The 26460-nt window shown below is 39.5% G+C and overlaps 1 protein-coding gene across 2 annotated transcripts in view; it reads left to right on the forward strand.

Annotated features, from left to right (window-relative positions):
• The window catches only part of LOC132828162 (decorin-like), a 70153-nt gene that overhangs the window by 34554 nt on the left and 9139 nt on the right, over positions 1–26460 (forward strand). For both annotated transcript variants that reach the window (XM_060845089.1, XM_060845088.1), the window contains exons 3-7: positions 8948–9060; positions 14124–14337; positions 16766–16879; positions 17065–17158; positions 22759–22897. In XM_060845089.1, coding sequence (XP_060701072.1) covers positions 8948–9060; positions 14124–14337; positions 16766–16879; positions 17065–17158; positions 22759–22897 — 674 coding nt within the window. The remainder of the gene's footprint in view (positions 1–8947; positions 9061–14123; positions 14338–16765; positions 16880–17064; positions 17159–22758; positions 22898–26460) is intronic.

Raw genomic sequence — 26460 nt, forward strand, 5'->3', positions numbered from 1 at the left:
TCTTCCTGATTGAACCAACCAAAAGTCACATTTGCAAAAGAGAAATAAACACAAACTGAACATTGCTATTTTAATCAAAACAAAATGCTATGGATGCTGGAAGTCTGAAATGAAAAGAGAAAATGCTGGAGAAACCTGGAAGGTCTGGCAGCATTTGTCGAGAGAGAAGCAATTGTTGTTTTGAGTCTGATATGAGTCTTCTTCAGAACTTCTTCTGGAGAAGCGTTATAAGAAACTTGAAACATTCAACAGTTCTTTGTAGTTTAAGTTGGAAAACTGGCCAATCAGTTGTATAGCGTCAAAGGACATTTAAGAACCTCTAAAATATTTAATAAACTAAACTTTACCATATTAAAAATCACACATCACCACGTTTTAGTCCAACAGGTTTATTAGGAAGCACTCGCTTTCGGAGCGCTGCTCCTTCATCAGTTGGTTGTCCATACTATTGTAATCAAACTTTACCATACTATTGTAATTTTCAATAAAGCATTTTAGAGCTCAAATTGTACCTCATCGCAATATTTTTATGGTGTAATAATCTAGAGTTGAAAAATTTGGTGCTGGAAAAACCCAGCAGGCCAGGCAGCATCTGAGGAGCAGGAGAATCGATGTTTCGGGCATAAGCCCTTCTTCAGGAATTCTTCAGGCTGATTCCTGAAGAAGGGCTTATGCCCGAAAGTTCGATTCTCCTGCTCCTCAGATGCTGCCTGGCCTGCTGGGTTTTTCCAGCACCACATTTTTCAACTCTGGTACTGCAGTCCTCACTTTCTCCTGGTGTAATAATCTATCTAATCAAGGTGAACTAAAGGGCTGATTTTAATTTAATTAGCTAATTACAACAATTTACAGGACCTTGCTGCATCCCCATGCCAATTAGATTCCAAGAGATCAATGTCCTCTAACCATAATGTATTAATTGTTTCTTGTTTTCTAAATTGGTTTTCTTGCATTTCAGTCATGATGAAAAAACAGCTTTCTGATTCTTTTTTTTAGCAATGTTTAAGAGGTTGAATTTCCAAACACCACTGGCCCACATTTAAAAGACATTTTGTTGAATCATAGAACCAGGGACTGGTTACAGCCCATTTGGCCCCATCTTATCTTCACCAATCTCTGTACAGCTCCTAAACTAAACCCATTCCTTGTCTTTCCCCATCGCACTGGAATATCTTTCGCAGATAATTATCCAGGTCCTTTTTGCTATGATTGAAGCTATTTTCATTCCATTCTCAGGCAGCGCATTACAGATCCTAACCACTTGCTAATGATAAAGTTTTTTTTCGTGTTTATATTGGTTCTTTTATCAAACAACTTACATTGTTGTCCGCTGGTTCTCAATCCTTCCACTAATAGAAATAGTTTCTCAATCAACTCTGTCCAGGTCCTTCATGATTTTGAAGACTTCTATCAAATTTTCTCTCAGCCTTCTTTTCTCCAAAGCAAAAATCTCAGCTTTGATAATCATTATTATTGAACCCAATATTGGCAGAAGCCAGACTTTAACCATCTGTGATATTACAAAAAATATATTTTCCAAAATAATTTATGTATGTATGGGGGTGTATGTCCATATATATCCAGAATTATCCACTAACAAAATATCAGTATAATGTTCCACAAGACATGGTAAATCTGGAAGAAACACACCAAGGTGGCATGGCGGCTCAGTGGTTAGCATTGCTGCCTGGGTTTGCTTCCAGCCTTGGGCAATTGTGTGAAGTTTGCATGTTCTCCCTGTGTCTATGTGGGTCCCCTCTGGGTGCTCTGGTTTCCTCCCACATTCCAAAGATATGCAGGTTTAAGTGAATTGGCCATGCTAAATTTCCCAAAGTGTTCAGGAATGTGTAGATTAGGTGCATTAGTCAGGGGAAATGTAGAGTAATAGGGTAGGGGGATGGGTTACTCTTTGGAGGGTCGGTGTGAACTTGTTGGGCCATAGGGTCATTTCCACACTGTAGGGATTCTATGATTTGCATCTAAAAGTAAGATTAATTCAACTTTGGAAGAATCTCAATATATTATAGTAGCAGCAGGTGTATCTGAGCAAAATTCACAAATTAAATTCTGAATTATATTAAGGAGAATCAACCAGAATTAATGCAGAGATTTTTTTAAAAAACTAAGTTAATTCTGTCAATACAGAAATAAATGGGCAGCTTCAGTTTGACAGCCTGGTGATCTCATGGAGGCATTTAAGAAGGTAAAACAAGCTAATTGGTTTCTAAAAGACTTAAGTAAAGAGAAAAATGTCAGTTACATATTATGGGCATTGGAGGACTTTCAAAGCAATTTTTCAAAGTGCTTAGCAGAAGTATATTCCAGTGAAAAGGAAGGACTGTAAGAAAAGGGGTAATCTGCCATGGGTGTCAAAGGAAGTAAAGGAGGCTGTCAAATTGAAAGAGAAGGCATACAAAGTGGCCAAAAAAGGCAGGAACCTAGAGGATTGGGAAAACTTTGAATGTCAACAGAAAACCACAAAAAGAGCTATAAAGAAAAGATAGAACATGAGAAAAACAAAACTAGCACAGGATATACAGACAGATAGTAAAAGTTTATATAAATATGTAAAAGAAGAAGAGTGGCTAAAATGAACATTGGCCCTTTAGAGGATGAGAAGAGGAACTTCGTTATGGGATATGATGAAATAGCCGAGGCATTGAACAGGTACTAATCGATCTTCACAGTGGAAGACACTAATAACATGATAGTAATTGACAAAGAGACGAAGGTAGATGAGGACCTGGAAACAACTATTATTACAGAAGAGGTAGTGTTGGGCAAGCTAATGGCGCTAAGGGTTGATAAGTCTCCTGGCCCTGACTGAATGCATTCCAGGGTATTAAAAGAGATGGTGGGAGAAATAGTAGGTGCATTAGTGGTAATTTTCCTAAATTCACTGGACTCTGGGGCAGTCCCAGCAGATTGGAAAACAGCAAATGTGATTCCGCTGTTTAAAAATGGAGGTAGACAAAAGATGGAGAATTATAGACCTCTGTAGTGGAGAAAATGCCTGTGTCTATTATCAAGGAAGAAATAGCAAGGCATCACAATAGAAATTGTCCCGTTGGGCAGACACAGCATAGATTCATGGAGGGCAGGTCATGCTTGACAAATCTTTTGGAATTCTGTGAAGATATTAAGAGCAAGATGTACAATGGGGACCCAGTGGGTGTGGTGTACCTAGATTTCCAAAAGGCTTTCAACAAGGTGCCGCACAAGAGGCTGCTATATAAGATAAAGATGCATGGCTTTGTGGTAAAGTATTAGTATGGATAGAGGATTTATTAACTAATTGGGAGCAAAGAGTGGGAATAAGACAGTGCTATTCTGGCTGGTAATCAGAGACTAGTGGTGTGCTTCAAAGATCGGTGTTAGGACCACAATTATTCATAATTTACACAGATGATTTGGAGGTGGGAACCAGGAGTAGGGTGTCAAAGTTTGCAGATGACACTAAGATGAGTGGCAGATCAAAGTGTGCAGAGGACTGTGAGACTTTTCAGAGGAACATAGATACATTGAGTGAGTGGGCAAAGGTCTGGCAGATGGAATACAATGTAAATAAACATGAAGCCATACATTTTGGGAGGAGTAATAGTTTAAAAAGTTTATTACTTGAATGTTAAAAAGTTGCAGCATGCTGCAGTGCAGAAGGACCTGGGTGTCCTAGTGCATGAAGGTTGGTCTGCAGATACAACAAGTAGTTAGGAAGGCAAATGAAATTTTGTTCTTCTTTGCTAAAGGAATGAGTCTAAAAGCTGGGAGGCCATGTTGCAGTTGTACAAGGTGCTGGTGAGGCCCCACACCTGGAGTACTGAATGCAGTTTTGATCTCCTTACTTGAGAAAGGGTGTACTGGCATTGGAGGGAGTGCAGAGAAGGTTCACTAGGTTGGTTCCGGAGTTGAGGAGGTTGACTGATGAGGAGAGACTGAGTAGATTGGGATTATATTCATTGGAATTCAGAGGATTGAGGGGTGATCTTATAGAAACATAAAGTTATGAAGGGAATAAATAAGATAGAAGTAGAAAGGTTGTTTCCGCTGGCAGGTGAAGTTAGGACAAGAGAGCACAACCTCAAGATTAAAGAGAGCAGATGTAGGACTGAATTGAGAAGGAACTTATTCACCCAGAGGGTTGTAAATCTATGGAATTCCCTGAGTCTATTTCAGTAAATGTTTTAAAACTAAGGTAGATATTTTGTTGATCAATAAAGGAATTAAGGGATACGGTGAGAATGCAGGTAAGTGGAGCTGAGTCCACTAAAAGCTCAACAATGATCTTATTTAATGGCAGAGCAGGCTGGAAGGGCCTGATGGCCTACTCCTGTTCCTAGTTATTATATTCTTATATAAATGCTTTTGTAGTCAGGACAGAAAGATTTAGGTCTTTTTGACAACTGGGAAATGAATGAGGATGACAGTAAAAACTCAAGCTTTTGAGGAATTCAACAGACATCCACAAATCATCCACTGAAATGCATTTCAGATCTTTAGGGAGTAGCCATTGAACCTGTTGACAATTCTTGTAGTGAGATCGAAAAACATCACTAAAAAATATAAATTCACCAGAAAGGTGAAGTGCTGACAGATCAACTCAGTTAGTACTCTGCAAACTCTAATGTAAAAAAAAATGTCAGATTGGATACACCAAGCTCACAATATCACAGGCTGCTCCCTCTGTAAGTCCACATTTGTCGTGGTTGGACAGATGATGAAGCAACTCCCCGAACTGCTGGCCTAAGAGCAAGGCAATGGAGATGCGCACAGAAACAACAGCATAAGAATGCATCTCAGACAGAAAGACAGATGTGTAAAAGGTATGGACAACCATGTAAATTCAAAGACAGAAAGAAATGTCTCACATACAGATCAAATTAGAGAGCCTGTAAAAAGCTCAATCATTGAGAAATGATGTGCAATCAAAGAATGAAGCTGTTAAAGAAATTATCAAAGGGCAAAGCAGTAGAATGATAAACAGGAAAAGAAATTAAAACATCCATCCCCTGGAGGATAATGAAATGCTTGAGAAAATAATACCCATTGGAACCATACAATTGCAAGGAATGTCTGTTTGCAATGGTTCCCAAAGAAAAGAAATTCATCAAATCATTCAGATCAGGACTAGTGTGAAAAATAAGCCTATGACAATAAATCTGAAGCCAAAGATTGATATTGGAACAAAAGTAACATCACCTCACACAAGATCTACCAAAGGATTTAGCCTGAAAGCTTGAACGAAAATGGTTACCCAAAGCAATATTCTCTGGAACTGAGCAAAACTTTGCCGCAAGCATAATGTGGACCTGAAATTCGATATCAGGGAATGACTCAAATCAGGTGAACTTACAAAGCAAGAGACATTAATTGCATGCTAAACGATACTGAAACAGATGGTCATTCTGTCCTATGGTTAAGAAGTTGTGGGGAATTTTATTTGATCTCAGTAAGTCCTGAGGTGAAGGATGCTCCACTGAGGGTTGATGGTAGCACATATGCACTGAAATTCACCATCCAGTCAAAAATCTGGTGCAAAAGTACACAATGCATTTTAATGAAATGGCTGGATACTTTGAAGATTTTGGATATCACATCACTGTTATTCCACTGATGAGAATAATAAGTCAATCTGGTGAATGACAGTTGTCTTTTCCAAAGGGTGGGGAATTTCAAGACGATGGTCATATTTTTAAGGTGAGAGGAGAAGGATTTAAAAAGAGCACGAGGGGCAACTTTTTTCCTCAGAGAGTGGTTTGTATATGTGGAATGAATTTCTAGAGGAAGTCCTGGATGCGGGTACAGTTGTGAGTTTTAAGACATTTGGATAAGTACATGAGTAAGAAATGTTTGGAGGGATATGGGCCTAGGCTGGCAGGTGGGACCAGCTGTATTTTGGATTACAGTCATCATGGACTGGTTGGACCAAAGGGTCTGTTTCTGTTGTGTATGACTCTAAAACTCCACATAAACTACCAATGAAAATTAGAAGTACAGTCTGATAAAAATTTCAAAGGATGAACGAAAGCAATTGCCAGATTCACAGAGATTCCAAATTTAAGTTCCATCATTTTGAGAAAGAAGCCAAATGTGCAGTTACACATTTCCTTGAATTTCAATTATCTTATTCAAGCAATAAAGAAGAATCTTCATTCTACTTCAAATCCAGAAGAAATCACACCAGCACTGGCAGGACTAAAAGCAAGCTTATTGTCAGAAACAGCTGCTAGTACATAAAGCTTGCCAACAGTCTTCACAGTTGACAACACTCAAGGCATACTATTGGCAATGCAAATTCCTGTGTGTATCTTTTGAACTTAAAGTGAGTCAGGATATGTTCCAAAGGAAGTAAGATGATATATAGAAGGGATGCGATGTAGGTATGAGCTTAGGTAATGATATCCAGGGCTATGACATGACTGAAAAGCATCATGACTGCCATCTATGCAGCCAGGTGACAATCAGAAAAGCTGGGGTCAAACTGACCACAGAAATTTGCATTGTGAATTAACACAACAGTTGGTGTATACATTTATAGAATCATAGAGCCATAGAGGTGTGCTGTATGGAAATAGACCCTTTCATCCAACTCGCCAACCAGATATACTAAATCAATCTAATCCTATTTGCCATGATTTGGCCCACACCTTTCAAAGCCCTTAGTATTCATGTGCCATCCAGATGCTTTTTAAATATACTGGCACCAGACTCCACCACTTCCTCTGGCAGCTCATTCCATACACACACCATCGTCTGTGTGAAAAAGGTGCCCCTTCGGTCTCTTTTAAATCTTTCCCATCTAACCTTAAACCTATGGCCTCTAGTTTTGGAAATTCCATGCTGGAAACAAAGACCTTGGCTAGTCACCCTATCCATGCTCCTCATAATTCTAAAAACTTCTATAAGGTTGACCCGTAGCCTCCAACAAGTCATGAAAATCTCTGAGTTGTCTCTGAGATGGAAGCTCTAAGAGACAAGACAAAGCTGAGAAATTCCATTTGGTTTGATCGAATACTTGGTTCTTCCATACCTCATATACCAGAACGTGCAGCAAAAGTACCAGAGCCAGAAAGAGAAGATGCTGAGCACTAGAGATCAATAGGACATCAGAGGAGTTTCAGCAAATTCAAAGAAATAGTGCACGGGGAGATTATTTCATTGTATTGTAACAGAAAGAGGCCTGTCACTCTGCAGATACATGGTTTCACAACGGACTGATCATCATGAATTATCTCTCCACCCCCCCAGGCTCCAAGCCTCATTCCTGACGAAGGACGTTTGCCCGAAACATTGATTTTCCTGCTCCTCGGATGTTGCCGGACCTGCTGTGCTTTTCCAGCACCACTCTAATCTTGACTCTGAACATCATGAATACAAAATCCAGGGGGTGGAATTGAGGGTGCATAAAATCTATTATCTTAGCAAGACCATAAATAATTTATTTTTTGAGAAGGGAAAACAAACTATAAAAAACTTCTAAGATATTGAATGTAATGATAAAATTCAATTGTCACGCTTGCTTCATCGTTAAGGTTATGTGAAAATAGAGGCACTGACCTAGATTTTCATGAAGCCAGGGAGACTCCAGGATTTCAGGACTCCCAAAGTTTCTGATTTTTACCAAGGCCTGTTAATGGTGCAGGTTAAGTCAGGTTGCAATCCCTCACCATGGATTCCTGACCTGGCCAGGAACTGAGCAGCCATAGGCATGTCCTTGCTCTCCACAATTTCAATCCAGTCAGACCAGCATTTGAAGTCATTGTGGCTCACTGAACCTCAGAAATGTCATGATTCATAGTCTGCACGAGGGAAAATTTAGTAAGCTAAGCTCAGAAATTACTTCACATTCCTTCCAGGCTGAGTAGTGCCATCCTGTCAAACCCCTCTGCCCTTTCAATGCCAATGTGTACAGCCAGTTAACTCTTAAGTGACTAAAAGTTGATTTAAAAAATGCTTTTAATGAAGTCATTTATTCATTATCCTCCATTTTCTTTTTAAAATACTATTCTTACCACAAGTCAATGAAAGTATCAATTATCTAGCTCATTTTTAAGTATCAATATCAGAAATTGCAAGCACTTAAAATCTCTGTATCTTGTGTAAATAATCATTGCACAATTGACAGAGATCAGCGATCCAGCACTCATCATTGAACAATTTTTGTTCCCTGCTGCTCATCTCATTTCAACAATCTCATGGATGGCCGGACTCTCCATCAAGCATCATGATGTTAACTCAGATTTTATATCAAAAAAGATACAGCATATTTTTCAGTTGTTCACAGTAGCCATACAGTTCAGACACAAATTCACAGAGACTGAACGTAGTAAGTGCACAACTCCAAGTGTTTCTGGATTTTCTTTGTGAGGCCAAATGCAGAAGCTGATCAAATACATGGAAGTGAGCAAGCCATTAACACATTTTCATGTTGAGTGATTGTACTTTTCAATAACTAACTTTACTAATCCAAATTTTCATGTGTGTACACTAAATCTATGACAATAATTTGAATATATTAGCTCCACTAGCAACAGAAAAGCTGCAGTATAATTTAGAGGAGTGTTTGTTTACCATACTGTGGATGTCTCAAACAAATAGGGCCATAAGCTATCCCCTGATCTCATGTCTTATTTTCTTCAGTGACCTTGCAGCTAGTTTGAACATTTCTGCAATGACCAACGGACTTGCTTCTGTAAGAGTAATTTCACCCTATTTCCCCCATTCAGCATAAGAAATCCTGGTCGCCCTCCATTACTGTGATTTGCTAAGTGGAATATGTGAGAAGGAGTGATGTGAAGGTAGCTCCAAACTTAAATGGTATTTTCAATTCCAAAGGCAAAAGTAAATTCAGTCAGAAGTTAATGCTACATTTTGTGTTGTAAAGTAACATGCTTCCAGTAAAAATCAGAAAAAAAATTAAAATTGTTTAAGAAGCCTTTTCCTGCTGTAGGTCTCGCAAAGGTACCTGCGTATATTCCACCTGAGACTACTGTTCTGGATATTCAGAATAACAAGATTAGAGAACTAAAGGAAAATGATTTCAAATATCTGAAGGACCTTCAGGTGAGTAAACTGACCATAATAATCTCATTGACTGGTGCTTTACAGACCCTGACAGTTGTGACTACTGTGACCCCTTAGAACTGATGGGACGATCACTGGAAGATGTGAGCAGAGGTGCAGTTAATATAGAAGCAAGTCCAGACAGTAATGGAGGCCGGTGAATCCTGCACCTTCGCAGCACACAGTCTTCCTCTGCAAAAAATGTGGTAGACTTCCATAGGCTAAAGTGGAGCTCCTGAGCAGCCACATTAGGCAATGATTAATGCAGAGCTTAGCAATATAGGATAATTCATTGTTTTCTGAGACTGAATATTGCCACTCAGCCTCCCACTTAAATAAACAGCAGACAACAACCTTAATGTTCATTCAGGGTGGGTCAGATTTTTCTTTCTATTCAATGATAGACAGCTTCTAGTTCACTAAAATTACCAAATATTCTGATAAAATGAATGTAGAGGTTAAAAATGCACAGTCCTAAACTGGTGCATTCAAATGGGTGTTATACAGCATGTAAAGAGGACATATGGTCCATTGTTTCTGTGCTAGCTCATTGCGAGAGGAATTGACAATTTATCTCATTGCTCTGTTCTTTCCCCATATCTTTTCTTTTTCTCTGCTTCAAACGTATATCCAATTTTCCATTAAAAGATGCAACTGTTTTGCCTCAGCCACTCCTTGTGGCAAAGATATTTCATCCTCCAAATCTGCAACAGTATTTTTCCTAATTATTTTGATATGTTCTGAGGAGCTCTTTAAAAAAAAAGTGCTGGGGGCCACCCATCATTAACTCCTCAATTAATCAGAGGAAAACCTGAACTATTTTTGCAAATTTTAATGACTTTCCTCGGGTCCCTTCACTATTCCAGTGGGGTGGTCGTACTGTCTCATGTGCCCTTCAGAATTATGGGTCTGAGTTTTTACAGCCCATAACAATGGCCTGGGAGGCTTGGAGACCTGGTAATAGTGCAGCAGTGAGGAACCCAATGCCTTGCCGCTATCATGGCATATTACAAGCAACAGAAACCTGCATGACACAACCTGATTTCAGTTGAGCCACTGAAGTGTTCCATTAACCCAAAACTTCTGTCCTTGCTGCATTTTGCCTGAGGTGTGAAGGCCTACTTGCCTGTGAGGATGTCACTTGTTGCATCATGGCAGTCTCACAGTCGGTTCCCAGGGTCGTAAATAGGCATAACCTTTCTTCGAGGGCATATGGGCACTGAGGCACCCCCTCCTACAGCTTCCTCCTCAGCAGCTGCTACCCACAACAGAGATGCTGGTAAGACTATACTAGTGCAAGCTCTTTGATTGGCCCTGCACCTTCACAGATGGGGTGGCAGTCTACAGGTAGTGGCTTGTTCATTGGCCACTGGTAAAATGCCACACCAGCATCCTGGCCAAATATTCTGCCACCAATATTCCCAGTTAGGTTCCCATTTCCATCTCAAGTGCTACAACTTCTTAATTTGTGAGCAAATTTAACCCATGGTTACCCAGTCTTGGTATTATCCTGATCAATCAAGCTATGCTTATCAAATTTCAAAGTTCTGAATTAACGACTGACTGCAGCATTATAGGAATTCTGTGGCTGGAGTTTATTTGACACCTTTCCGATTCCTGATGAAGGGCTTTTGCCCGCAGCATCGACTCTCCTGCTCCTCAGATGCTGCCTGACCTGCTGTGCTTTTCCAGCACCATACTCTCGACTCTGATCTGCAGTCCTCACTTTCTCCTTTCAAAACGTGTCCAATGGTCTATCTCAAAATAATTATCTTCTTTCAAAATTTGGGTGTATGATGTAGGATGAAAGGTTTAATTGTGCTTAAAAGTTGATTAATGGAGAGAATGTAAAAGATGAGGGTTTATATAATACAGGGTATTACAAATACAGTTTGCTGTACGTAAGTAAAGAATGTCACTGTGCAACTGGTGGGAAGCGTGCCATGAGAAGTCATTGAAAAGAGGGAAAAGGCCTAGAATTTTTCCATTCTCTCCATTAATCAACTTTTAATCACAATTGTACCTTTCATCCTACATCATACACCCAAACTTTGAAAGAAGATAATTATTTTGAAATAGACCGTTCTGAAAGGAGAAAGTGAGGACTGCAGATGCTGGAGATCAGAGTTGAGAGTGTGGTGCTGGAAAAGCACAGAAGGTCAGGCAGCACCGAGGAGCAGGAGAATCAATGTTGTGGGCAAAAGCCCTTCATCAGGAATAGGAAAGGTGTCAAATAAACTCCAGCCTCAGAATTTCTATGATGCTGCAGTCAGTCATTACTTCAAAAGTTTGAAATTTGATAAGCATAGCTTGTTTTTTTCTTTTAAAAAAAAATCAGCATCAGTTGCCATTAACAAACTTGTCAATTTCTGAACTATATTTCCAAATCAAAACAGCATAATTTTGTTCACAACAGTCACAACTTGCCCAGTGATAATAACTGGATTATTTATCTCATCCGTCTTGAACAGCAAATCCTCAGGAATAGTGAGGTGGGATCTGGGGGAGGAGGCGATGGGGAGCTGCATTGCTGAGCTTCCAATATTCCAGAATCATTCATTTATCTAAAGGGGACTGAAGTCTAATGGCCAGACCTTCTACTTTCAATGCGGAAAGAAATATACCACAAAGATATCAGGAATACCTGGGTACTGAGCAACAGCATTGGTGGGTTTCAATAAGGGTTTCTAAGGTAGAAAGGGAAATGGGGAAAAGGGAAATTAGAGGAAATTCCAAAGTGAGAAGGCTTAAGGAAGAATCAACTGGAGGTTCCTACTTGGCAATATTGTAGAAGCATTCACCAAATTGACTGCAGCTGTTCAAGAGGCTTCACTCTATTCTTGCATTGTTTTCAACATTCTTTAAATCTGTGCTGAATTCGAGAGTACAATGTAGTAATAAACAAAACAGATCAGTGGGAGGTGACAGCCTACTGGAATTATTGCTGGATTGTTAATCCCGAGATCCGGGTAATGTTCTGGGGCCACAGCTTTGAATCCCACCACAGCAGAATTTGAATTGAATGAAAATCCGCAAATAAGAGTCTAATGATGACCATGAAACCATTGTCAATTGTCAGTAAAAACCCATCTGGTTCACTTATATCCTTTGGAAGGAATCTACCATCCTCACCTGGTCTGGGCTACATGTGACTCCAGAACCACACCAATGTGATTGACACTTAACAATTAGGGATGGGTAATAAATACTGGTCTAGCATACAATGCTCTCATCACAGAGCATCACACAGCATAGAAACAGATCCTTCAGTCCAACTAGATCATGTTGAAAATAATCCCAAACTAAACTAGTCCCACTCTCCTGCGCCTGACCCATGACCCTACAAACCTTTCCTATTCATGTATTTATACAAATGCCTTCTAAATGTTTTGGATGAATAAAGATGACAGGTATTGTACTATATTTTAAACAAACTTGGTGTTCACTTGCAATGGAAGTAAAAGGAACTTGATAAAGATCAAATGATTCAAAATGTTTATTTTGAGTCAATAGCAAGATTTCTGATAAATGAAGAAAGAAAGTTTGAGAAACTGTTCTCTTGAAAGGAAGGCTGTCTGCTCTGAATGAAGAGGGAGTAATACTTTATCCTTCATCTCAAAAAAATTGGACATTACTTTAAGTAGTTTTTCCAATTACATATAAATATTAATTGGGCAATAATTTCCTTTTATAGTAATAGAAATAGACAATGATAGGAATATTCAGCAGGTTTGGCAGCATCTGTGGAAAGACAAATAGAGTTCATTTTGCTGATCAATAACTTTTCAGCATTCTCTTCCCATAGTTGCAGTCCAGCATATTGAGTATTTCTAGTATTTTTAAAAAATTTATTTAAAATTTCTGATATTTAAAGCTTTTAATTTTTGTATTCACCTTTTGCAAGTTATTCAATTGTTAAAATAGAACTTACTGTTGGAGTTTGTGTTAATAAGGATGGGAACAAATTTAGGTAACCCAAACACTACAAGTGACATATTCAACCTGTTGTAACTCTATTTTTTTTTTAAAAATGTGTTCTTTCAGGAGAGGTGGGCATTGTTAGCAAGCACAACATTTCTTTTTTATCTTTAATTACTGTTGAACTGACTTGACCGCTCGGACATTTCAGAGGGTGGTTAGCATATTGATTTAAATTAGGAGTCACTGTAGGACAGACCAGAAAAGGAGAGCAAATTTTCTTCCCTGAAGGACATTACTGAACTACTTTCTTTTATATGACAATTAATGATATTTTCAAAAATGTTTTATTCCTCCTGATTTATTAATCAAATTTGAATTCTCTTTGCTTTCAATAGTCCATGTACTATCAGATATTAGTGAGCCATGGTTCAGTGTTACACTCTTGCATCAAGTTAAAAATCACACAACACCAGGTTATAGTCCAACAGGTTTAATTGGAAGCACTAGCTTTCAGAGCATTGCTATAATCTGGTGTTGTGTGATTTTTAACTTTGTACACCCCAGTCCAACACCAGCATCTCCAAATCACTCTTGTGGAAGGCTGAGATCTCAAGTCCTCTCTGGAGCATTAAGTACATAATCCAGGCTGGCAGCTCAGTGCAATACTTGGGATTTCCCTGCACTGTCAGGGCTGCCACCTTTCACATGAGATGCCTCATCTGCCCTCTGAGATTGATGTGAAAGATCTCATGGCACTGTTTCAAAAAAACGATGGAAGAGACTTGGCCCATATGTATCCTTCAGCCAAACTGACTAAAACAGCTTAACTTGCCATTTCTACATGCATGTGCGGGCTGTTTACAAATAGACTGTCATATTTTCAGCATTATAGCAGATATTACATTTATTGGCAGTAAAGCACTTTGAGGTGTCTTGAGACTGCATAGAACATAATATCGAATGCAACTTCTTTCCTTTAGGGTAATTTTGTAAGTATGCACTAAAGGAAAGCCCCTAATTTTCTGATATTCACTGGCAATGGATGAGGTCCTTTCTGCCACTGCACACTCAGAAAATTACACACTTGTTTGTTCATGAATTCTCAATTCATTTTCTGTTTGTTTGTTTCTAATTTAATTTAGATTTTAATTCTTGTGAACAACAGGCTGCAGAGGATCCATCCTAAGGCCTTTTCCTCACTTCGCAGTCTCAGACGGCTATATCTTTCCAAGAATCTAATCAGTAGCGTTCCAGAGAACATGCCAAAGAGCCTTCTTGAACTCCACATATGTGACAACAAAATAAATTATGTGAAAAAGAGACCCTTTGATGGAATGTCCAACATGTTCGCCCTCGGTATGTCTCAATCATGCAAATACTTCGTGTGAATATATTTGAGCAAAAGCAAGCAATAGTAGCATATTATGATAATTTCATTGTTAGACAATTCTATAAATTCATGATAATTGCAAGTGTCAGTGAATTACATTAGACCTGAACATGGATGAAAATGCCTGGAGTCTTGTGTTACTGTCATGTGGGAACTTTTAAAACTCAATTTGCAGCATAATTGATTGGATACTTATTAAAGCATGTTGAACACTGTTTTCAGGTTAATGTTATTAGTCATTTCACCAGTGGAACCTACATATGAAATTAAGTGGTGCAGATATTTGGTTTGGGGCATTTTAACCATTCATCCTCTCATAGTATTGATCATTCCTAACAGCCTATCTTTAGGCTTCAAGGAAATTAAAACATTGGTTATTTCTAAAAATTCTGATTCACTGATATATTTGGAAGAAGTCCTTTATTTATCTCCTTTACTTCAACATCATGGTGTGATAATTGCTGTACCAATAATTAACTTTACAGACAATTTTACAAGTTTACATCACATATTTTATAAACAATTCCTACCTCCTCCTTTATGCTGCCTTTATGGAATGGGCAGGTTTGTCTGTTGGTCAGTCATTCACATGGGGATCATAACTGAATTTTGATTAAATATTGTTTTTTTTCTTCAATCAACATATTTTTCTTGCCCGGCTGTTGATTTGGCAAAAAGAATTTCTCCCCTAAAGTGCCTTTCAATTTGCAACTTTAGAAATATAATTTTTTTTCTTCATATGAAGACACAATTTATGATCTAGTTCAGCCAGTGCAGTTTGTAGTTGAGTTGAGCTTTGCTCAAGCTAGTGGATATCAGAATCAGAGACCAATGAATAAGCAGATCTAATTAGGTCATAGAGTCATATAACACAGAAACAGATCTTTCAGTCCAATTAGTCCATGCTGACCAAGTTTCCCAAACTAAACTAGTTCCATTTGCCTGCATTTGGCCTCCAAACCTTTCCTGTTCACGTCCCCGTTCAAATGCTTTTTAAATATTGTAACTGTATCTGCATCTGCCACTTCCTCTTGCAGTTCACCATATGAACCACCCTCATGTTAAATGGAAAACCCATCTTCCCTCTCTGATGGATGTAAAACTGCAATTCAAAGAAGAACAATAGGTTTAGGGTTAGTGTATCACAGGGAGTTCCAGTGGCTGTCCTGTGCATTACTAATCCTTCAATTGTAATGATTTACCAGAAATTGAGAGATCAGGTAATGATGCAATCCTGCGAGTTCAGTCCTAATAGAATCAAGAACAGTCATCAATAGTATACAGGTTAACCAAATCATTGTATAATGTCAATCGTAAAATGGCATCAGTTGTGGGCAATTGCACTTATGGATTTAGGACAACTTGTGATTGTGGATTGATTTTAATTTCCAGGAGAATTCCCTTGTCAGTTGCATTGGGGTTTCCACAAGGATGCTGTAGAAATGACTATTGAGCCATTGTAGAATCTGTGCTGTTACTTTAGTAATTCTGGACAGCTATCTTGATGACAACCTGTGACATCTACAGAAATGGCATGGTGGCTCAGTGATTAGTACTGCTGCTTCACAGCACCAGGTGTCCTGGGTTCAATCCCAGCCTCAGCTGACTGTCTGTGTGGAGTTTGCGCATTCTCCCCATGACTGTATGGATTTTCTCCCAGAGTCCAAGGATGTGCAGGTTAGGTGAAGTGGCCATGATAAATTGCCCATAGTGTTCAGGGATGTGTAGGTTAGGTGCATTAGTCAGGGCTAAATGTACAGGAATGGGTTTGGGGAGGGGATGCTCTTTGGAGGTCAGTATGGGCTTGTTGGGCCGAAGCGCCAGTTTCCACATTGTAGGAATTCCATGAAAGAAAATGATTTTAATTAAATCCAGGGTTGTTTGAATTGCAGGTAGTCTGTTGGAAGAAAACAACCCATGCATGCTGCATTAAATCTTCTTAATAGATATATGGCAGCCTATCTTGTATGTCCTATTCTGGGGTAAATGTTAAAGTCCCTGGAAAGCATACACAGTCGGGCTGAGAGGACTTAATTATGAAGAAAGATTTAATCAAATTTTCTTTCCCCTTGGAACAGTGACTGCCATGAGGAAATCGTTTTGGAATGTTCAATGTCAAGTTAAATGGGGAAGAATTATTTCCATTGGCTGGTAAATCAATAACTATGGAAAATAAATTTGGAATTATTCCCGAAAGAACGATTGAGAGGATGAAGGAATGCTTCTGTGCAGACCACATTAGATGGCCTTCCAGAAGTAATGATGGAAAGAGAATTCACAATAGGTTTTAAAAACTTGATAGGTATTTGAGATATATTCTAAGCAATGTTAATAATACTTTCAAAGCCTGAAAAATAACCATATCCAGTGAACAAATGTGTCTCATCTCTGCAGAACTGAGTAGAAATCCACTGATGCCGAAAGGAATTGCAAAAGGAGCCTTTCAAGGATTGAAAACTTTGTCTTATCTCCGGATTACTGAGACAGGGCTTTCTGAAATCCCAAAAGGTGAGGGCTGCTGGATTTCTTGCTGTTTCAGGGTACTTCTTAATAATTGGTGATTAAATTGGTTATGAGTTAACCATTACCAATGCCAATTCATCAGTGTTCAAACTAGAGTAAGCGTAGAGACCTGTGTAAGTCATTTACTAACTCTCAGCATGTTCATGCTCCTTATTTTGATTTGTTTCAAGATCTGCCAAGTTCAATATCTGAGATGCATCTTGACCGCAATAAAATTCTCAAAGTGGAAGTGGATGACTTCACGAACCTCAACACTTTGGTCAGGTACTGTATTTAAAATCAACTCCAAAATGCAGCATTCGAACCAAAGCCAGAAAATGCTGCATAGTACTTAGCAAGTCAGGCAGCATTGTTGGGAGAGTACATAAGCACAAAAAAAATAGGAGCAGGAGTAGGCCATCAGGCCCGTTGAGCCTGCTTCACCATTCAATAAGATCATGGCTGATCTTTTTGTACACTCAGCTTCACTTACTCGCTCTCCTAGCATAACCCTTAATTCTCTTACTGTTCAAAAATCTATCTTTGCCTTAAAAACATTCAATGAGGTCGCCTCAACTGCTTCAATGAGCAGGAACTTCCACAGATTCACTAGCCTTTTGGTGAAGAAGTTCCTTCTCAATTCAGTCCTAAATTAGAGTAAAACAGTAAAACACAATAAAACATTTCATCTTGATAACTTTTCATCAGATTCAAATTGGGCCCTGTTGTGTAAATTTAAACACAAGACAGCTATTTTAAAATCAAAACTCAGTCACTTCTTCCAAGAATGTCTCAAATATTGAGAAAGAAAGCTGCAATGTAAAGAGATACTGTTATTGATCTCACCAGATCCCCTCAAAATATTTTCAGAAGGTAACCTAGACACTAACTTTTCCTTTGTTTAAAGGTAGATGTGAAGTGATATGTTCCAGATGTGATACAACTGGTCAAACTACTCAACATTAAGCAAAACACAATTTATTTAAACACTATAGCTAAAATAGAAAGAAAACAAAGAGAAATTTAGAATAACGTAACTTTTGTAAAACCAAATAATAGACATAGTACCTATTACTAACTGTTCTAATGTAGCAAAATCCCATAAACAGGCCCCTTGGTAAAAATGCAAATTCAGACACACATTCTCACATGCAGTTCTCCAATTCAGGAGGTGAAAACCTCAAGAGAACATTCAGAGAGAATAGCATTCAGGAGACATTCACTGAAGCTTTCAACTCTTTTGAGATCCTAAGAGCTTCCAATATTACTGAAAAAACAAAATTTGGGATTTATAAGAGCTGGCCAGACCCATTCAGGCTGCTAAAGGAAAACCCAAGGCCTCACAATTTGTTCACACAAGTCGTCTTTAGTTGGCGATCCATTCCTGAAGAAGGGCTCATGCCAGAAACGTCGATTCTCCTGCTCCTTGGATGCTGCCTGACCTGCTGCGCTTTTCCAGCAGCACATTTTCAGATCCATCACCTCTGCCTTACAAACTCTCTTAAAAAAAAACAGGACAAAATAATCTTTCGAAGTCACAGTATCATCACAATACTAACCCCAGCCCCCACCCAAATGGATCATGCCTTAAATAAGGAGCCATCATGTTGGAAATAAAAAGGATACACACTTGATTTCAAGTTCTAACTTACAGCTTGGATTATAATTAAACTTCATTAACCACAGTGGAAAGTGGATGTGATATAGTTTTAGATCAAACTGCAATATTGAACATTTTTCTCATGCCAATTGACTATGAACATACAGAATGACTATCGTTAAAGACATACTGGTTCATCCAGCCTGTCCCAATTAATTATAGCGCTATATGTATCTCAATTGGAATTATGTAATCTCCTGAGGGATGAAGCAAATCAGGTAGAAAGGGTGAAAGGAATCTCTGAGAAATGAAGGAAAAGCAAAACATTCATTTCTAACCCCTGTAAACAGTCCTAAAAAGTACAGGAGTTTACATTACACAAGGAAATATCTACTTGTTACAATTTCCATAGAAACTAATAATTTTTGAAATGAGATTTATATTTCCACTCATTAGCTGAAACATTCAACAAAAGTTCATATTTTAAAACATTTGCTTCAACAAAATAATACAAAGAACACAACAGTTTTTTTTTGTTTTTGTACTTATATGTTAAATTACTGAAAGGAACATACTCCATTATTCTTATGATACCTCTTAGTCTTTGCACAATTACAACCTTTACAGCAAACAGTCCACTGCTGCTCCCAATTTACAGTGGGTTGCTCCTTTTTACTTTCCCAGCCAGGTAGCCTCTAATCCCAGAACAGTCAATCATGGTGAAAGTTAATCTGCAGATCCCTTCAGTTGAATTTTCCAGTCTTGTTTATATGCAAAAAGGTTCAGAATTGTCAATCTGAGTGCAAGCTCTCACTCGCATTCTAGATGATGAACAGTAGAGTCATAGAACTGTAAGCATGGAAAAGACCCTTTGGTTAAAGTTGTTCATTCACCCAGATATTCTAAATTAATCTCGTCCCGTTTGCCAGCATTTGGCCCTCGTCCCACTAAATAGTTTCTGTTCATCTACCCATCCAGAAACCTTTTAAATGTTGTAATTATACCAGCCTCCACCACGTCTTCTGGCAGATCTTTCCAAACACATACCACCCTCTGCGTGAAAAGGTTGCCTCTTACGTCCCTTCTAAATCCTCCCTCTCTCACTTTAAACCTATGCCCTCTAGTCCTGGACACCCCACCCCAGGGAAAAGACCTTGGCTATTCACCCTCACCATGACCCTCACGATTTTATAAAATTCTTTAATCCACCCCCTTAGGCTCCAACAGTCCAGGGAAAATAGCCCCAACCTATACAGCCTCCCCATTAGCTCAAACCCTCCAACCCTGATATATCCTTGTAAATTTTTTATGAACACTTTCAAGTTTCACGACATCTTTCTTAAAGCAGGGAGACCAGAACTGAATGCAGTATTCCAAAAATGGCCTAACCAATGCCCTGCCACAACATGACATCACAACTCCAATACTCAATGCGCTGACCAATAAAGGTAAGCATACTAAACGTCTTTTCACTATCTTGTCTTCCTGCGACTCCACTTTCAAGGAACTATGAACCTGCCCTCCAAGGCCTTTTTATTCAGCAACATTTTCCAGGACCTTATATCAAGTTATAAGTCTTGCCCTGATTCATCCTTCCAAAATACAGAACCTCACATTCATCTAAATTAAATTCCATCTGCTACTGTTCAGCCCATCGGCCTATCTGATCTGTTGTAATCTGAGGTAACCTTCTTTGCTATCCACTACAGCTCCCATTGTGGTGTCATCCGCAACCTTACTAACCATACCTCCTATGTTCACATCGAAATCATTTAGATAAATACCAAAAAGCAGTGGACCCAGTGCTGATCCTGTGGCATACCCTGGACACTGGCCTCCAGTCTGAAAAGCAACCCTCCACCACCACCCTTTGAGATAGTTCTCCCAATATTCCATGTGATCTAACCATGCTAACCATTCGACCATGTGGAACCTTGTCAAACACCTTACTGAGGCCCACCGCTTTGTCCTCATCAATTCTCTTCATTACCTCTTTGAAAAACTCAATCAAGTTAGTGAGTCGAGTCAGCATTTTCTCTGCTTCAGATGCAGGGCTAGCTGCCTCTCAGTTTTGCTTTCCACCTCTCAAATAGCTCCAGACTACCAAATTTCTGTTGGTATATGATATTTATGGACTTGAAAGAAAGCCTGTAAGCTGATTTCAAGAATGTTTCCTGTGCCTTATTCCCCAACACAGTCTGAAATGTATTAGTCTCACATCTAGGTAGAAATGCTAATTAGCTAAATTGGATCCCAACTCCCCATTAATTCAAGGAGTAAATGAATAGTTTGCAGCATAACTGTATATAATCTTATACAAATAACACCTTCTTGGCAGTTTGGGAGACTCGGGGACTCCTCATGTATATTCAGACTGCTACTACTGTTTCCAAGTGTATTTTTCTCATTAATCCTCTGTAAAAACAATCCGTTACTTCCTTTGATCTCTAGCAACAAAACCTTCCAGTCTTATTCTTTAGCAGATTGTAGAACAGGTCACATAACCCCTTGGTTCATTCCAAATTAGAAGGTACAGTCCCAAAATGTAATAATCTTATAAACCACTGCATTCTAACAAGATCTTTTACAAGGAGATCTACACCCTAACCAAATATGTGCTCAACTCTAGCTTGAAGGAATTGAGAAAAATGGGGTTCAGGACCTCTTCCACAGATCTCCCACTCTCTGGAAAAAGCCGAACATCTTAGCCTCCACCATAGTGCTGCCTTTACATTATCTACCTAGTTGCAGGTGCAGAATATCCTATTGGTACAAAACTGCTTCCACTTTAAAAAAAGCAAATGAGCTACGGATGCTAGAAATCAGAAATGAGAATGGAAATTGCTGTAAAAGCGCATTAGGTATGGAGAAAAATCAGAGTTAATGTTTTGAGTCCAGTGACCCTTCCTCAGACCCTTACATTGTTATGAGGAAGGGGCACTAACCTGAAATGTTAACTCTGATTTCTCTCCACAGATGCTGCTAGACTTAGCGACCCTTTCCAGCAATTTCCAATTTTGTACCTTCTTAACATTGTTGTGTTGTTTTCGATCACTGAAAATGGTAACAAAAATGAGAGTGATGCGGCTTAAAGCAGATGCTGGATCCATTCATTTTTGACTTGTGAACTTGTGATTTCTCTGGGCCAAGATTGATGCAAATTTTTTTAAACAAAAAACACAGATGTTAAGCCCTGCAGAAAATCACAATTATGCATCTGGGAAGTTCAGTGCACGCACAGCTGTGATCCAGAAAATTCTTTAAAGTTCACAAGGTAACGCAATCGGCAGCAGCTGAGCGTGCAGGAAGCTCTAAATAAAAACAAACGCATTCTTACTGAAGTTTAGCTGCTCAGAATTTGGCTTGGCCCCAGAGCTATTAAGGCTATTCAGGGTCAACATTCCTCAAATTAGCTGTGCTGTTGTAAATGTGACAGAGTGCAATATCAAGTCACTACCAGACACCTTGTGAGATCCCAGAGACTGGATCAATTTAAGGGAGAGGATGGCCCACCAGTGTTTGGACACATCAAAAGCCCTGACCTAAATGACACCTGGTAAACTGGAATAACTTAATGTCATGTTCAAGGGTCAAAATTCATCCTGGAAAAATAACTCTTTTTCGACAAATAATGTCATTTGCTACTCTTCTGCTCCCGTTGGAGCTATTGAGGTTCCTTTGAAGATAATCAATATCCTTCAGGATCAGGTGTCTTTGCTTGGAAATCCTACAGGAACCTTTCAACAGGTCTTTCAGCAACTGACAAGGCCTTACCAGCTAATATAACAACCAATGAGATGGTTGAAGATGTCTGGGTGGAATTGTCTATGATCATCAAGGAAACAACCTTAAACTTCCTTGTCTTTACATTGGAGGTGTGTTAAGTGTACGCAGGCAACTTCCCACCCGGATTTTAAAGGGGATGGAAATGTCAGGTTCCACCATAAATTCTTCACCCACTGCAAGCACAAGTCTTCCTTTCCATTCTTCACCACAAGATGGTTTTCAGATCGTACATTGCCATTCCGATATGTTGAATGTTCCATTTGAGTTATTTTGCTGTAGGAGATTTGTTTCCACTCAAAGTGAAGAGGATTCTTTGGTATTTCTTTGCAAACGGGGGTGCTCTGATAAGGCAGCATTACAGAGCCATTCATGTGGCACTCCCAATATTCCAAATGGCTAATCAATCTTCCACTTGGTAAGGACGTTGTCTGGAGTTTTAGCAGACGTGTACTGCTCAGATCTCTTTGTGATTCTCATCTCTTCCTTTCACTCTTTACAGGTTGAGACTGAGTTCCAACAAAATCAGATATTTTGCAAATACAACTCTCAGTCACATGCCAAACCTCCAGGATCTCCACTTGGACAACAATAGATTGTTTGCCATTCCTCCAGGCCTGTCACAGCACAAAAACATCATGGTAAGGTTTGGGTTAGGGTTAGGAGAGGAAGTGGGTATTTTTAGAACATTGAGACCAAATCATAGGCATTCACATATGTATCAGTGTGGAATGTGAGGTCTTTATTTATTGCCAAAGCTGTCTGCCTACTGAAGAATAAAATGAGTGAATGAAACCGGATAATTCCTTTGAAACATAAAATGAATTTATCAAGTTCTCAGAGACAAATTTCTTGACTGAGATAATCCGTTCAGACATTCCTGTTTGCTCCTGAGATTCAGTTTAAATGAGGTAAAGTGCTTACAGTGACTCTTCCAATCTTGGAATCTTAGTAGGGTGGGAAATATCTGGTATTTACATTGGGCAATCCACAGGATGATCACGCACGTTAGCTTTTTAAGAGAACATTTAATCAAACTATATACAAAGAAGACTATTTGACCCATAATGAGTCAGCACTTCAATTAATTTGACTCCTTTGCTCTTTCTCCCTGCTATTTCCTCTTTGCTATTTCGACCTTTCTTTTCTTTCCTAATTTATTTCCAATTTCTTTCTTACTTTTGATTTTGAGAATTACTTTTAAAACTGTTTTCATTGCTCTTTCAGGCTGTCCATTCCTGAATAAAACAACCCACTGCATAAAGAATTCTCTCCTTTTCCCATACTTTTAATAATTATCTTAAATCTGTCTCTTTCATTACTGACCCAGCCAATGGAACAGTTTCTCCGTATTTAACAGTCGAAGCCTTCCACATTTTCGGACAATTCTGTTAATTCTCTCCTTAAGTATGTCCGCGTCAGACCGCGAAATAACACATTAATGAGCTGAATCTTCTGTGCCCAAAGAGTTTTAGAATTATGCAGAGGTTTAATTGGGTGAAAAGCAATATTTCAGTTTACTGACTCCAGGTTAAAGTTCTGCTTTTGGTTTTTGGAATCTGCCAGGCAAGTCAGTATTCTCGATGCTCGGTTAACTTTTTTGTAGTCATTAGTATTCCACAAATACTCAGCACCATCTCAACCCTGCTGGTATTATGTTACAGTGGAAGCTTAATCCTTCTGCAATTTGTTTTCTTCATAAGCAAGCTGTTTCTTAGCACAAAAGCTTTCAGCAAAAGGGATGAGACCTCCCTATGTCAACTTTCTCATGAGAAGTCTCAGACTTATGCATGCTTCCCCTTAAGGTGACAATAGCCCCCTCTGTCATATTTCCACATTGTTCCTTGGTTGAGCTCACAGAAAAATATTGCCTCCACCATTGGTTCACAGCTAGTTAAAAGATTCAACTGGTAAGTTCATAAGCCAATGTGGAATTGAATTAAACAGACCTGAGTTCTGGTCGCCTTTTTATAGGAAAAATACAGAGGCTTTGGAGAGGGTGCAAAGAAGGTTTACCAGGATGCTGCTTGGACTGGAGGGCTTGCCTTGTGAAGAAAGGTTGACTACGCTCCAACTTTTCTCTCTGGAGAGATGGAGGAAGAAAGGTGGCCTGATCGAGGTTTGCAAAGTAATGAGAGGCATGGATAGAGTCGATAGCCAGAGACTTTTCCCCAAGGCAGGATTGACTGCCACGTGGGGTTATAGTTTTAAGGTGTTACGAGGAAGGTATAGAGGAGATGTCAGAGGTGGGTTCTTTATGCTGAGAGTTGTGAATGCATGGAAAGCATTGCCAGTGGTGGTGGTGGAAGCAGAGTCAATAGGGACATTTAAGCGACTGCTGGACATGCACATAGACAGCAGTGAATTGAGGAATTGAGATTAGGTTATTTTATTTTAAGTTAGGATTAATACTCAGAACAACATGGTGGGCTGAAGGGCCTGTTCTGTGCTGTATTTTTCTATGCTCTATGAGTAATCCTTGCTATGCCCTGATAGACCATTGGAGTAGGTGGGATTTGAACCTGGGGCCTTTTGGTTCATGGGGGCATCAGTGCAACATAAGGGTCCCTTGGGTGTTGCTTGATTGTTAAACTCAGCTGGAGTAATGGTGTGTTTGATCTAATCTGCTGTGGATTAAAGAAGGAGGAAAATCAGCCCAAGTTCCATCCTTTGATTGTTATCCACTGATTTCAACTACAAAACTTCTCAATGATGAATGGCCTGCAACAATTATCCAGGTTTAAGGATGAGGAGTGACCACTTAAAGCACAATACAGGACGCAGAGACTGTGGAAACATTTACCAGCTTTCTGGCAATAATGGAAAAATATGAAGGAGTTGCTTTTGAATGTAATGCCTCAATAGAAGATTGATGAGTTCAGGAAAAGCTGGAAAAGCAAGAATTTGAAAGTTACTAGTGACTTGTTTATTGTTCTTGTCTCACTTTTGGACTACGTGGCAAGAAACATCAACTGAAACTGAAATCTCAGTTTAATACTGAAAACCAGGACACTTTCCCCTGTGTACAGTAATGTGAAGAGAAAAAATGGAAAGGGATCATTGAGGTCCTTGAGCTTGTTCTGCTATTCAAGAATTTCATGGTTGATCTGCACCTTACTTCCCTTTACTCTCATGGTTCAATGACTCTTGATACACTTATTCAAGCAAAGCCTAGTGACCTCCATCTAAAATAAAATCAACATTTGTGGGCGGCACGGTGGCACAGTGGTTAGCACTGCTGCCTCACAGCGCCTGAGACCCGGGTTCAATTCCTGACTCAGGTGACAGACGGTGAGGAGTTTGCACGTTCTCCCCGTGTCTGTGTGGGTTTCCTCTGGGTGCTCCGGTTTCCTCCCACAGTCACAAAGATGTGCGGGTCAGGTGAATTGGCCATTCTAAATTGCCCGTAGTGTTAGGTAAGGGATAAATGTAGGGGTATGGGTGGGTTGCGCTTCGGCAGGTCGGTGTTGTTGGGCCGAAGGGCTTGTTTCCACACTGTAAGTAATCTAATCTAATCTAATCCTTGGGGTTACCAATGACTCGAAACTCAACTGGGCATCTCATATAAATGCAATGGCTACAAAATCAAGACAGAGGCTAGGAATCCTGCAGCAAGTAACTCACCTCCTGACTCCCCATATCCTGTCCATCATCCACAAGGCACACATCAGGAGTGTGATGGAATACTTCCCACTTGCCTGGATGGGTGCAGCTCCAATAACACCCAAGAAGCTTGGCACCATCCATGTCAAAGTAGCCCATTTGTTTGGCACCACATCGACAAACATCTACTCCCTTACCATGGACACCCAGTAGCAGCAGTGTGTACTGTCTATAAGACAAACTGAAGAAATTCACCAAGGATTCTCAGAGAACACCTTCCAAACCCACAAACACTTTCATCTAGGACAAGGGCAGCCGATACACAGGAACATTACCAACTCCAAGTTTTCCTCCAAGCCAGTCATCACCCTGACTTGGAAATATATTGGTGTTCCTTCACTGTCACTGGCTCAAAATCCTGGAATTCCCTTCCTAACAGCATTGTGGGTCAACCCACAGCAGGTGGACTGTAGCCATTCAAGAAGGCAGCTCACCACCACCATGTAAAGGGCAACAAGAGATGGGCCATGAATGTAGGCCAGCCAGTGATGACCACATCCTGCACCCAACTTTTATAAAAGTGAATGTGCATCCCAGCTCT

The sequence above is a fragment of the Hemiscyllium ocellatum genome, chromosome 26 (genome assembly GCF_020745735.1).
Source record: "Hemiscyllium ocellatum isolate sHemOce1 chromosome 26, sHemOce1.pat.X.cur, whole genome shotgun sequence".
Taxonomy (NCBI): Eukaryota; Metazoa; Chordata; class Chondrichthyes; order Orectolobiformes; family Hemiscylliidae; genus Hemiscyllium; species Hemiscyllium ocellatum.